This window comes from Odocoileus virginianus, unplaced genomic scaffold (assembly GCF_023699985.2).
Source record: "Odocoileus virginianus isolate 20LAN1187 ecotype Illinois unplaced genomic scaffold, Ovbor_1.2 Unplaced_Scaffold_2, whole genome shotgun sequence".
In the NCBI taxonomy this organism is placed as follows: domain Eukaryota; kingdom Metazoa; phylum Chordata; class Mammalia; order Artiodactyla; family Cervidae; genus Odocoileus; species Odocoileus virginianus.
Genome location: NW_027224264.1, coordinates 6468818 through 6481925, shown reverse-complemented (window position 1 = coordinate 6481925; position 13108 = coordinate 6468818). Strand labels below are relative to the sequence as shown.

Below are 13108 nucleotides of genomic sequence, written 5' to 3'. Positions count from 1 at the left end.
GTTGGTAGTCAGCACTAGGGAGGACTGTAGGGGAGGCAATTAGATCAGGAAAAAACCTGGTGTCAGGGAAGGCCAGGAAGTGAAGGGAAGGTTTTGTATCAATCTAGTCACCTGCTCGCTATCTGGTTCATTTATTGATCTTCAAGCTGAGTGGGAAAAGCACAGGTAAACTCTTCCAAGGACACGTGGTACTATTTTGGCCCCGTGAAGTCCTGGGATGGATGAACTCTGTATGTTCTGCTGGTTTTAATATCTGTGAGTCCTTGATATAACTGCTAGAATCTGCCTGAGATGTCACAGTTACTGTCTAATGGCTTGTCTGAAGAAAGGATCTCTAAGGAAGGAACCTGAAGCTTGCTTGTTAAAAATGCAAATCCAAACAAAAAAAACTGAGTGCAGACATCTCAGTACCTCTTTGTGTCAGAGGAAGAATCCTAAAAGTTTAGAATAAGCCAGTCTAGTCAAGCTATGGTTTTTCCAGTAGTCCTGTATGAATGTGAGAGTTGGACTATAAAGAAAGCTGAGCGCTGAAGAATTGATGCTTTTGAACTGTGGTGTGGAGAAGACTCTTGAGAGTCCCTTGGACTGCAAGGAGATCCAACCAGCCCATCCTAAACCTGAATATTCATTGGAAGGACTGATGCTGAAGCTGAAACTCCAATACTTCAGCCACCTGATGTGAAGAACTGACTCATTTGAAAAGACCCTGATGCTGGGAAAGATTGAAGGCAGGAGGAGAAGGGGATGACAGAGGATGAGATGGTTGGATGATATCACCAACTCAATGGACATGAGTTTGAGTAAGCTCTGGGAGTTGGTGATGGGCAGGGAAGCCTGGCATGCTGCAGTCCATGGGGTTGCAAGGAGTCGGACATGACTGGGCGACTGAACTGAACTGAATATAATCCAGTGGTTAAATTTTGAAGACCAGCTGTTTTCCACCAACCCGATGTGTAGTTTGGGCGGGTTATTTGACCTCTCTGTATCTCATTTTCCTCAAGAAGAAAAATGAGGATAACAGTAACATGTATCTATTAGAGTTGCTGGGAATATTTTTTTAAATGATGCATGTAAAGCTTTAAATATATTTCAAAGAGCTCAATATGTGTGAACTTTCATTATGTTATTATAAAATAATCATTATTATAGGAAGGGCCCAATATTACATTTCTGCTGTCAGTAAAACTCTACAGAAGGAAATATCCTAAAGCAAAGTGTTCAAAAATAAATAATACACACCATTCCTCTTTCTGGAAGCCTGTCCCTGACATGGGAAGTTTCTAAGCATGTCATGAAGTCTTAGGATTTCAAGAAAGTTTGGCCGTCCCATCAGTCAAACAGAAGCATGTTCTCTTGCCCTTGGAAATCATGTCTCCAGGTGTTTCTAGGTTTGCATTTTTGACAATCCAGGGGGAATGTCTTAGTTGCGAACACTGAGTGATCTCTCCCTTTACTCCCCTCTTTCCCCACCTTTTAGAGGGCCTCCTCTTAAGTTTTATTCTTTCCCCATACTTCTCCTCTATCCCTTCTTCCATTTTACTCTCCTGCATCACATACCGCACCCCTTTATTCTTTCTCACATCTTATTCCACTTCTCCGCATCACTTCTATTCTTCACCACCCCTCTTCTTCATTCTTCATCACCCTACTTTATTCCACCTCACTTCTTTATTCCACTTCTCTCCATGCCCTTATTTCATATCACCCCTCCCCTTTATTCCCCAACACTTTCCTTTATCCCACCTATCTCTTGTTTACTCCAACTCGCCCCCTTTATTCCTCTCCATCCTTTTATCCCATGTCACCACTTCCTCTCCACTCCTCATCACCTACTCTCCTTTATCCCGCATCACCTCCATCTTGATGGAGCTTGCCAGCTTGCCTTGCTTATCCAGCTTGCCTCTATTCCACCTCACCACTTTTATTCTACCTTACCCTCTTTACTCCACCTCACCCTCTTTATTCAGTTTCTCTCCACCCCCTTATCCCACATCACCCCCTTCCCTCTATTACTTATCACCTGCTCTCCTTTATCCCACATCACCCCCTCTGTACCCCACCTCACCCCTTTATTCCACCTCACTTTTATACTATTTCTCTCCACCCCTTTATGCCATATCATCCTCCTGTATCCAACTCTCCTTTATTCCACCTCACCCCCTCTATTGCACCTCACCCCCTTTATTCAAATTCTCTCCATCCCTTTATCCCATGTCACCACTTCCTCTCTACTCATCACCTGCTCTTCTTTATCCCACATCACCTCCCTGTATCCCACTTGCCTCTTTATTCCACCTCACCACTTTTATTCCACTTTACCCCCTTTATTCAGTTCCTCTCCATCCTTTTATCCCATGTCACCCCCGCCCTCTATTCCTTATCACCTGCTCTCTTTTATCCCACCTCACCCCTTTATTCCACCTCCCTTTTATTCCGTCTCACCCCCTCTATTGCACCTCATCCCCTTTATTAAATTTCTCTCCATCCCTTTATCCCATCACCCCTCCCCTCTATTCATCACCTGCCCTCCTTTATGCCATATCACCCCTGTATCCCATCTCCCCCCTTTATTGCACCTCACCCCCTTTATTCAATTTCTTTCCATCCCTTTATCCCATGTCACCCTCCCCTCTACTCATCACCTGTTCTCCTTTATGCCATATCACCCCCCTGTATCCCAGCTCCTCCTTTTATTCCATCACCCCCATTATTGCTCCTCACCCCCTTTATTCAATTTCTTTCCATCCCTTTATCCCATGTCACCCCTCCCCTCTACTCATCACCTGCTCTCCTTTATGCCATATCACCCTCTGTATCCCACCTCCTCCCTTTATTCCACATCACTCCCCTTTATTCAATTTCTCTCCGTCTCATTATCCCATCTCACCCCCTCCCCTCTACTCCTCATTACCCACTCTTCTTATCCCACCCCCATATGCCACCTCATCCCCCCTTTATTATACCTCATCCCCTTTATTCCATTTTTCTCCATCCCCTTATTCCATATCACCCCTTCCCCTTTATTTCACTGACTTCATCCCTTTATATCATGTCACCCCTCCCCTTTATTTCACATCACCCTCTTCTCTTTTGTTCTTCTTCCCCACCTCGCTTTCCCCTTCAGCTCAAGCCAGAGCTTCCCAACTCACCAACAAAATTTCACAAAAAGACAAAAAACAAACCAGTAAGCCATGAATATGCTGCTGCCACAATACAGATGTTTATTAAGGATTAAATGCCAGAGAAGTTTTAACTATCACAAATCTTCGAGCTCTGTGGTTGTTACCCATTGTGTGATCAATTTCTATCCCTCAATACAGTACACTCTTCATTCTATGGATCTTGGCCGTGTTACCCCTCAATAACAGCTATAATTTTGGATGTCATACGTAACCCATATCTGTGTGTTACCGGAGCATGTCCCGCAAATTTGTACTGTCCCACATAGAGGAACTACAGAGACGATAATTTAGAACTTCTGTAATCAGGTGAGTTTTACTACTTGGAACTATGTGTTCAAACCTAACTAGCTGTTTTGCTGACAACAGGATGTGCCTGCCAGCTCTCTGTAAAATGGATCTAGGTAATAAAGTCAAATTTTTCCTCTAACTTTTGACTCCAGAAAAGCTCGTTGGGTTTCTCAGTATTTGGGGAGTAGCTGTTTGAAGAACCACTGGCCTGAATAATTTGGAAAACTTATCCTGAGGCAGTGGAGTGACTGCGGGGACACGGCTATGAGTTGGTGTGACATGATTGAGCATTAATTGTTAGTCAGCTGTCAGGAGGCTGACCTAACATCCTGGCATGCCTCTTGAGGGCCTTTCCAATTGAGCTCTTAGGAGGAGGGTAGGAAAGTCAGGAAAAGCATGCAATCCCCTTTGGAGGGAGGGAAAGCACCTCGAGATTTGCGAGCTTCTCTGGGACAGGTATTTTACCACAAATGTCACATCAATGAAAGGGACGGCTGAAGTAAGGGGAAAGCCAGGATCAGGGGTCAAAGAGAGAGGCAAGGTAGCACCAGGGTGCCTGAGCATGACACAGAAACATCTCTGCTTTTACCAGCAGAAGGAACCAAACGTCCCCAGGAAAGGGGCTGGCAGTGTGTTTGGAATTCTCAGCCTGACCCGAGCATCAGGTAGAACTCCTGCTTACCCTCAGATCTTTACCTTCAAGACTCTCCTTAATGTTTCCTGTGACATCCCAGGTCTACCCCCACCCTTTCCCCCTGTCCGGCACCATAGAGAAGGAAAAACATCTAAGGAAAGAAGTAGCCGCCGCCAGCTTTGGCCTCCTTCTCCCGGGGCACACGGAGCAATGGGCGGTCTTGCTCCAGAATGAGGGGGTTACCCGCTCCTTCCTCATCGTCATGGGAACGGGCAGTGCCTGGAGGCACAGCTGGCTCCTCAGAGGAACCTGGAAAATAGTAACAATGTTAACTCATGGTTCAAGACTTCAGACTTTGCACAGCACCCAAGAGACTAAGACCTAATTTTGAGTTTCAAATACAGTATGCAGCAAGAAGTTAGGGCAGAAGTGATTATCCCCATTTAACATGTAAGAAAACTGAAGCTTAACAGTAGAACATATATCTATATATCTAGGCCCACTGTGAGGGATGGAGGGTAAGAAGGCAAGGCCGTGTTAGAGAAAAGTCAGACAGATACCCCATGCTCAGAGCAAATGGAAACCACCACCAGAGAAGAGGGGAAGAGGGCGGCCTCCTAACAGCCACCACCACCCTACAGCCAGCCTGACTAATTTTACTAAGCAAAGGAGTAGCAAAGCCGGACCCAGAAGCTTACAGAACTTCATGGAGAGGCGAAAGCAGGCGTTGTTCTTCAGTGACTTCAAGAAGGACCTGTAGTCCATGACTTGGCCAAGCTGAGACTGGTTCTTAAAGAAGGTGATATCTACAAGAAATGTAACATCTGCATCTTCCTGGCAAAACCAGACGGTCTTTGGATTCTGAACTTCTTTCAAGTCAACGGTGTAAGGCACCGGGACTGTTTCCATATTCATGATTTCTTCAAGATTGACAGCTAGGTCTGGCTGAGGGTCTGGAATTGTACTGAGAATGGAAACATCTTCAAACTCTGCAGTCACATTAACCTCATCTTCTTCAGAAGTGTTGCCTAAGTCTTTCTGAAAAACTGGAATTTCGTTGCGAATTTGAGTGTCCTTAGGCTCTGGAACCACACTGAGAACTGAGTCTTCTTCAAGATTGGGATTTTCTTCCGAGTCTTGGATTTCATAGACAGCAGCAGCTTCTTCGCGCCCAGAGATTTCTTCAACATCTGAGGTTTCTTCACTGCTCAGTATTCCATTTTCACCTGAGGATTCTTCCTGGCTTTGAATTTCATCAGTATCAGGGACATCTTCGGGGCTTGTTACCACATGGAGAGTGGGGACCTCTTCAAGACTGGAGTATTCTTCAGAGCCTGCAATTCTATTGATTTCTGGAATTTCTTCAGTAGCTGGGGTTTCTTCATCATTTGGGACTCGATCATCAAGAGCTGGAGCCTCTTCAAGATTGGGGTCTTCTTCAGAGTCTGAGAGTCCATTGATCTCTGGGGCTTCTTCATGATTTGGGATTTCATGACCACCAGGGGCTTCTTCAGGGATTGGGACTTCATGACCACCAGGGGCTTCTTCAGGGATTGGGACCACATGAACGCCAGGAGCTTCTTCAGGGATTGGGACCACATGAACACCTGGGACTTCATCATAATCAAACTCTGCATCAGAGTCTGAAATCCCATTGATTTCTGGGGCTTCTTGGTGGTCTGGATCTTCTTCAGCATTTAAGGCTTCACCATTTGGGATTTCCTCAAGGGCTAGAACATTGTCAAGATTGGGGTCTTCTCCCAATTCTGGGTCTTCATCATTATCGGAGTCATTGGCATGGTCTGGAATTTCATCAATGTCAGAGGCTTCTTCGTCTGGGATTTCATTAGGATCTGAGGCTTCTTCAATGTTTGGGACAGCATCAAGATATGGAACTTCTGCGAGGTTGAGGTTTTGGTAGTCTTCAACATCTTGTCCTTCACCAAGGTCATGGTCTGGGTATTCTCCAAGGTTTGGGACTTCCTGCACATCTGGAACTATATCAGGGCCCGGAATAAAATCAAAATATGGTATTTCTTCAAAGTCTGGAATTTCAATGAGGTCTGGAATTTCATCATCAGCACCTAGAATGTCCTCAAAGAGAGGAAGATCATCCAAATTCAGGGCATCATTATCATTGTTATCGTCACTGTCATCGTCATCATAATCATCATCATCTTCATCAAGCTCTGGAATGCCTTCGAGATGCGGACCTTGAATCTCAAGGTCATTTGGAATTGCAAGACCTTGAAGTTCAGCAAAGACTAATCCTTGATTGAGATATTCAAATACTAGTTCTTCATTGACTGACATATCGTCGTCAGAGGACTCATCTTGAAGGGGCTCGTCTTCAGCAAAGACCTGGCCTCCAGCAAGGCCCTGACCTTCACCAAGGGACTCACCTGCAGCAAAGGCCTGACCTTCAGCAAGGGTCTGACCGCCAGCAGGGAACTGACCTTCATCAAAGGGCTTGCTTTGACCAAGGATAGCAGCCCGGGCTTCAGCAGAGGTTTCCACTGGGTCAGAAAGTAAAGCATCCTCTTCCATTTTTATCCGTGCACTCCTGAAGGGGAATGAATTTGAAAAAGCAAGTCAGTTGATATACTTGGGTTGACTTAACATAAAGGTGACCTGGGGTCAGAAGCCCCCATAGGAGATCCTCCTTCAGGCTAGGCATGAACAAACCCAGAAAACACTCACTGGATCTTCCTCAAATTCCTGCGTCTGATAAAATCAAGGGCTTCAGGGCTGGATTTCCACACACGCTTAGCAACCTGCTTCTGAATATGGGGAGGCACCTGAGAGTAAAATTAGCAAGGTTAGTCATTATTACACAGCATTTTAAAAATCTATACTCTTCTCTATCAGGTACCCAAAACTGAAGGCACCACGCGCAGCTACTGTACGAAGGACTTTTAGATTGGGAGATTTGTGGCTGCCTGCTTCGGCTATCCCTCAGGGTTGCATGTAGAACTCTTCCTGGTCTTGGGAACAGGAGAGAGAGAGAGCTGTGAAATGAGTGTGTCCAAAGCTTCCACCTACCTGGAAGAGGACATCCCAGTTATCAATCATGGCACGGACCACACTGACGGAGGCAACATAGTGGTCAATCCCCAGTCTGGTTTTCCTGGACTCCCTCTTGGCAGATGCCCCCTTCTTCAGGAGAGCAGATCCAAACACCAAAGCCAAATTGGTGGACGTCATACGATTGCCTGAAACCTAGGTAAAAGGAAAGCAGGAAGTGATCAACTCAGAAGCAGTAATGGCAATTACACAAATAGAAGGGTCGCTTTTGTTCTTGTTATGCTCTCTCTGTCTCTCTCTCATATATTCCCACACATGTCCCCTGCTATGAACCTCACTACCCTTTCCCGAGCTTTTTACCAATTGTCCATCAATGCCAATGGAGTCCTCGCAGTTCTCAGTGACCTTATGCAGGACCTTCAGCAGACGCTCGAGGGTGTCACTGTGGCAAGGTGGCATCAGGTAAACCAGCAACTGCAGGGCAGAAAGCTGATCCTGTGGCTTCAGCGCTACAGGGAGGAAACCAGGGGCTGGCTTAGGGGGCAGCCCGTAGCAGCAGCCTGACACAAAGAAAGCTGTGATTCTGGCTGAAAATTGCTGAAGGCTATGGGGAAGGTACCTAGGCATCTTTTCTTTGCTCATTCCCCTGGCATTTGTGCTCAGGATCCCTAAAACCCAGAAGTGCTCCCATCAAAATGAGACCCCCGCCTCTACAGAATCTAGGTTTTACTTTGCCCTGAGAGGGTACACACAGCCTCAAGAAGCTTAGAGAGATCTCCAAAGAACAGACTTGTAATGGAATCTGGAGAGGTATTTTCATCTTCTGCTATTCATTTTGCCTTAGTGCCTTGGGGTCTTGCAGTCTGAGCTGTCTCCAGAACCCCACATCCCTTGTACTATTTCCTTTCCCTGCCCAGCAAGGGAGATGGGAAGGCTCACTGGCTGTCTGGAGGAAGGACATGTACAGATCATCTGGCAGCAACGAGTCCTTCATGTCCCGGAAAAACTCCTTGAGGAGCGCGGCCACATCGTGTACATTCTGAGAGTCATCCAGCACCACATCCAGACCTTGGTCAAATTCTTCACGGAGCTAGAAAAAGAGAATACTGCCAGTGAAGGCTCTGCCCACCGCAGCCTTCCTTCTGGCCACTCCGTCAATAAATCTCAGCCCTCAGTAGAGATAGTTGGCTATATGGTGTGCCTGAGGGGCTAGAAAGAAGACCATGCCCCCCCCTCACCAGGCATGACAGTCTCTTCAGGTCTATGGGGGAGCCCCCACCCCACCTGCTTTTTCTGACTGAAGGGACAAAAGTGTGAACGTAGTTGATTTATTACCTTACGCACTCTCTTCTCAGAATATTCCAGGGTGAAAATCCCCACTGTGCTTAAGCCTGAAAGAAAAGACCAAGGGAAGCTCAGCATCTCTGCTCACCCCTCCCCCCAGCACTACCCTTTTCCTCCTCCACCGCATGCCAACCCCAACTGGTGGCAGGAATGTTGCAAGCCCTTCCTCCCTTGACCTCTTGCCCTTCCCCATCTCTAGAATACAGTCTCTTTAATTGCCTTCCACCTTGATTTCACTGCCATTCTTGGCCCCTTACCATGTTTCTCTATGAAGCTGCAGCAAGCCTCAACAACATGGGGGATTTGCTTAGCAATCGGGTTGAGGCTCATTTTCCTTTTGGATCCCAGAAGTCGCTGGCCAATTGGAAAGGAAATCCTGAAAAGTTGCAGGGTCTGCAGTAGCAGGGCCCCATCCTCCAGTTCAGCCAGGCTGTCCACAGAAACTGCGCCCTGTGGAGAAACACAGACTCTGTGAAAATGGGGGAGCCGTGGGGGGGGCGGTGGCGGGGTGTCACTCCGGACCTTCCTAAAGATTGCGTCACGTTCGCCACAGGAGACATGCTCTTACACCCCTCCAACGCGTTCTGTTCAGCAGCCCCTTCCCTCTGAGGACACAGGTCTTGACCCTCCCGCCCCACATCCCAGACACTTCACGAAGGGCCCCCGCCTGAAACCTGGAAGGTCGAACTCACTCTACGCCCACGGCGAGTAAACTCCTGGGGCAGGAAGGGCTCATCCCGTCGGCGACTGAAAAAGCGCCGGATGCGGCCAAACATCCTTTGCACCGCGTTTCCCCGACGACGACCGATTGTAGCGGGACCGGCGGCTTCTTCAATCTGCATCGCGGCTCTCAGTTCAAGTTGCTTGCGACGGGTAAGCTCGTTCACCAGCACCTCTTCCAGACGAATGCCAAAGGTCTTGAGGGATACGGCTTGGGAGCCAGGGAGAGAAGGAATGAGAAACGTCAACGCTCCACAGTGCTTAAATCGGGAAGAACTGCAGGGGCTGTAGCCCTCCTCTAAGCAACCACCCCCAGCCACCCCCCACCCCGCCAGACCCGCAGCGCCCCTCCCCCGGGAGGGAGCCAAAGAGACCCTACGGTGATCCGGCTGAACGACTCAGCTCCACTCCACTACCCCGACGAGGTCCCTGTCTTAAGACCTGCCAGGGGGTGACCACCTTGAAGCAATGAGGGCAGTTGCTTCTGGGCGATTTGTCTGGGGTAGATTCACCGGGGATCAGAACTGATGGGACTGCTCGGCACTCCAGCAACTAATGCGCCATTTCCTGAAACCATACCCTGCGGGGTTTCTGGAAGCCGGGGGTGGGGGAGGGGGGAGGAGGAAGGGGGAGGAGGAAGGGCGAGGGGGAAGGGAGGGGACGGGGGACAGACAGCAAGTCCCCCCAGGGGCAGTGGCTCTCCAATGCAGGAGGGTGAAGCATGCTGTTTCTTTCCTAAGGAAAGTACAGTAGGAGAGACCCTCACCCCTCTCTTGTCCTCTCAGAATCAGAAACCACTTCTCCAAGGTGTTTGGACGGTCAGTAGGTAGAGCTATGGGAAGAGAAAAAACGAAAATACACGCACTCTCATACAAAAAGGATTTGATAAGTGACTAAAACATCGCAGTGCACTGATCCCCAGGGACTAAGGTGGGGGGAGGGAGGGGCAAACAGCTTTGTCTTGTCCTCGCGAAGTGTTTTGCTTTCACTCAGCCTCAGTTTCCCCATTTGAAAACGGGACCCATTCTGTTTACCTCCCGAGACTCCAAGGATGTCACCACACCAGATCCCGTACGGCGCCGCGTGCGCAGCGCGCATCTCGTTACGCACCAGCAGTAGCTCAACACGACGCTTAAACCTGAGATTCCAGGGCTGCGCGGCCGCGGGACAGCGCAACAGGCGAGGGGAGGGGCTCTGCTTGCGGCGCCCGGGCGAGTAGGGGTCGCTAAGTTACTGCGGGCGCGCTCGTTCCCGGGGGGCCAGCGACTCCCCGCGCTGCTGCGGCAGGAGAAGCGGCGACCGCCGCTGGACACGCACTGCGACCCCCGCAGCGGCGGCTGCCCGTGGGGTCTCCTCGCCCTTCGCTGCGCTCCTATTTTCGGCTGCGCCCGCCGCGCGCGCGCCTGGCGAGCCCACTGCCCCGTGCACTTTTCATCACTGCGGCGGCGCCCCTTGGGCTCGCGCGACCCCCCACCCCACCTCCCCTCTGCCGCCCAACCTGCGCCCGCGCCGGGGAGACCCCCGGTGCTCTTCGACCCCCGTCCCGCGCTGGGTCCCGCTCGCTCCCCAGCAGCCCGCCGAGGTGGGCAGCGCTCCCGGCGCACCTCCCGCCGCCGCTCCCCGCACCCGCATCCGCCCTCCTGCTACTAGCCGGGATTGGCGCGTCTCTCTCTCGGTCTCGCCATCTCCCTCCAACTCTTGGTCTCTCAACCGCGCTGTCTCTGTCTGTCCCAGTCCCCTCGGAGTGTCTCTCTGCGCCTCCATCTCGTCCCGACTCGTTGTGGTACCGCACTTGGTCGTCTGTCTGTTCACCTGTCCTCTGTCCACCTGTCTCTGATATCTGCCTGTCTCACTGCCCCTCAAGCCCCCAAGCTTCGACCCAACTCAACTCATCTTTACCTCTTCCCAGTTGACCAAACACCCCTCAAGTCCCACTCCCTCGGTTATCCAGGAGCCGGGAGAACCGGCCAGGTCCGGGACCAGAGCAGAGTCCCTCCCACCCCTCGACCCCAAACCCCCAATTCGTTCCGCCCGGCCCGGAGGGTCCACTCAGCCCGAAGGCGAGGATGCCACATACCGGGGTACTGCTCACCTCTTTCAGGTTTGAATTCAGAGAGGAACTGCCTGGCCACGAGTTCGTGGTAAGCAGTCTCTTGCAGCTTCAGACGCTCCAGCTCAGAGAGGCTATGTATTGAGATCATCTTGGCCCTGCGGTTCGGGTTGTGTCCCGGGGCTCCTCCCAGGACGTTCACTAAAAAAATCAAGGCAGACAACAACAGCAAAAGGGGCATGATTCTGGGGTACCGCGTCCTTGCTGTCTTCAGAAAAGGAATGCAGCCACCCATTCTGCAATCATCGGATGATTATGAGGACTGCATCATCCAATTGTCTCTGGACCTGGTGGAGAGAACTCTGGGGGGCGGGGAGGGTGATAAAGAGGGAGGGAAAACTGGGAGGCGGCTTAACCCTCAAGCTGAGCTGCCTCTGGCTGCTTATTTAAAAAAAAAAAAAAAAAAAAAAACTCCAACTTTAAAAAAAAAAAAAACCAGCCCTGAACCGACAGTCCAGAAAAGAAAAAACCTAATTGGGCAAGAAAGAAGAAGAAGAAAAGATTTAAAAAAACCCCTACCACCAACCTTACTTAAAATTTTTCAATGAAAATTAAGGTAAGAATAAGGTAATGTTCTTCCATTAATTATTTAGAACGCTGATGAAGTTTATTTTTATTTTTTAATGATAATGCTTGATGCTGTTCAGTTTGGGTGAAATGGGCACATTCATCTAGGTTAGGAGCCCTGTAAATTTTGTATAGCTCTTCCAGAAAGTAAACTGGACACATGAATCTGAAGCCAAAAGTCATCCCCAGACGCTTTGACCCAGTGATTTCCCTTCTAGGAATCTATCCTAATGAAATCTTCCTATAGAAAGGAAAAACCATGTGTACATGGAGCATAACAGTAAAAAAAGAAAAAACCTAGCCCAGTAACAAGACTAGTTATATACATAGAATAGCCATTGTATGGAAAATTATGCAATCATTAAAGTGATGTTTACAAGGAACTTTTAAACAACAAATGTAAAATACAGAATTGTATCAATTATGATTACAACTATGTGAAGGAAAACATGCATAAAAATAAAAGATTGAAATAAATGCACCCAATTACTGGTGGCGTCTGTATTAAGTGGTAGTATTCTGTTGCCTTTTGTCTATTTACCAGAAATTGTGCAACTTGATTATGTTATTTTTTCCTGAAAAAAAAGTTTGTACCAAAACAAACATCATTTCCAGTCCGCTTCTAATGAGACTTTCTATACAGGATTGGTATATTGAAGTTTCTTTGTGTGTTGGCAAACCTGTTTTAGATGCCCCCTCTCCATGGTGCCCACTATCTCATGCACAGGAGCCCCCCCAGTGGGGATCTCCCTGAACCCCACACAGCATCCTAACTGCACATCTTCACCTCTATTATTAATTTCTTTTTTCATGCATGCATTTAAAAGAGAAGATAGCTTTATTAATTGCCCACTTTCTGCCAGGCACTAAAGATTCAAATATGAGCAAAATAATAATACTCTTTTCATAAAGGGTTTAACAGTGCAGTGAAGGAAATACACAGGTTAGCAACAATTTACAATACCTTGTGATAAGTCAATCGCCCAAGATATAAACAAACTACTGTGAGAATAGAAAGGAGGAATCCTCTAAGTCTGCCTGGAGATAAGGAGGGGGGAGCGTCCGGAAAGAGAGAACAGCTTGTGCAAAGGCAAGGACATGGGAGAGAGGTTGTTATATTCTTAAAGCTGTATAAAGGGGATGGACGGAGATAAATCTGGGTAGGCAGGAATGAGATCATGGATGACCCTATATGCCATGTTAAGAAGCTGGACTTTCTCTTGAAGGCAATAGAGAACT

General features: G+C 48.5%; 1 protein-coding gene across 4 annotated transcripts in view; it reads right to left on the bottom strand.

Annotated features, from left to right (window-relative positions):
• Positions 1-3196: 3196 nt before the first annotated feature.
• Positions 3197-13108, bottom strand: part of ARHGAP36 (Rho GTPase activating protein 36) — a 31034-nt gene continuing 21122 nt past the window's right edge. The window contains exons 2-12 of one of the 4 annotated variants that reach the window (XM_070462268.1): positions 11285-11443; positions 9959-10024; positions 9165-9403; positions 8730-8922; positions 8464-8519; positions 8068-8218; positions 7489-7637; positions 7147-7323; positions 6805-6902; positions 4803-6667; positions 3197-4413 (exon numbers count right to left, since the gene is read on the bottom strand). In XM_070462268.1, coding sequence (XP_070318369.1) covers positions 4256-4413; positions 4803-6667; positions 6805-6902; positions 7147-7323; positions 7489-7637; positions 8068-8218; positions 8464-8519; positions 8730-8922; positions 9165-9403; positions 9959-10024; positions 11285-11443 — 3311 coding nt within the window. In that variant the 3' untranslated portion in view covers positions 3197-4255. Of the gene's footprint in view, positions 4414-4802; positions 6668-6804; positions 6903-7146; positions 7324-7488; positions 7638-8067; positions 8219-8463; positions 8520-8729; positions 8923-9164; positions 9404-9958; positions 10025-11284; positions 11642-13108 lie in introns of those variants that run through there. The other 3 variants (XM_070462269.1, XM_020889729.2, XM_020889728.2) reach the window with 3 other exon arrangements.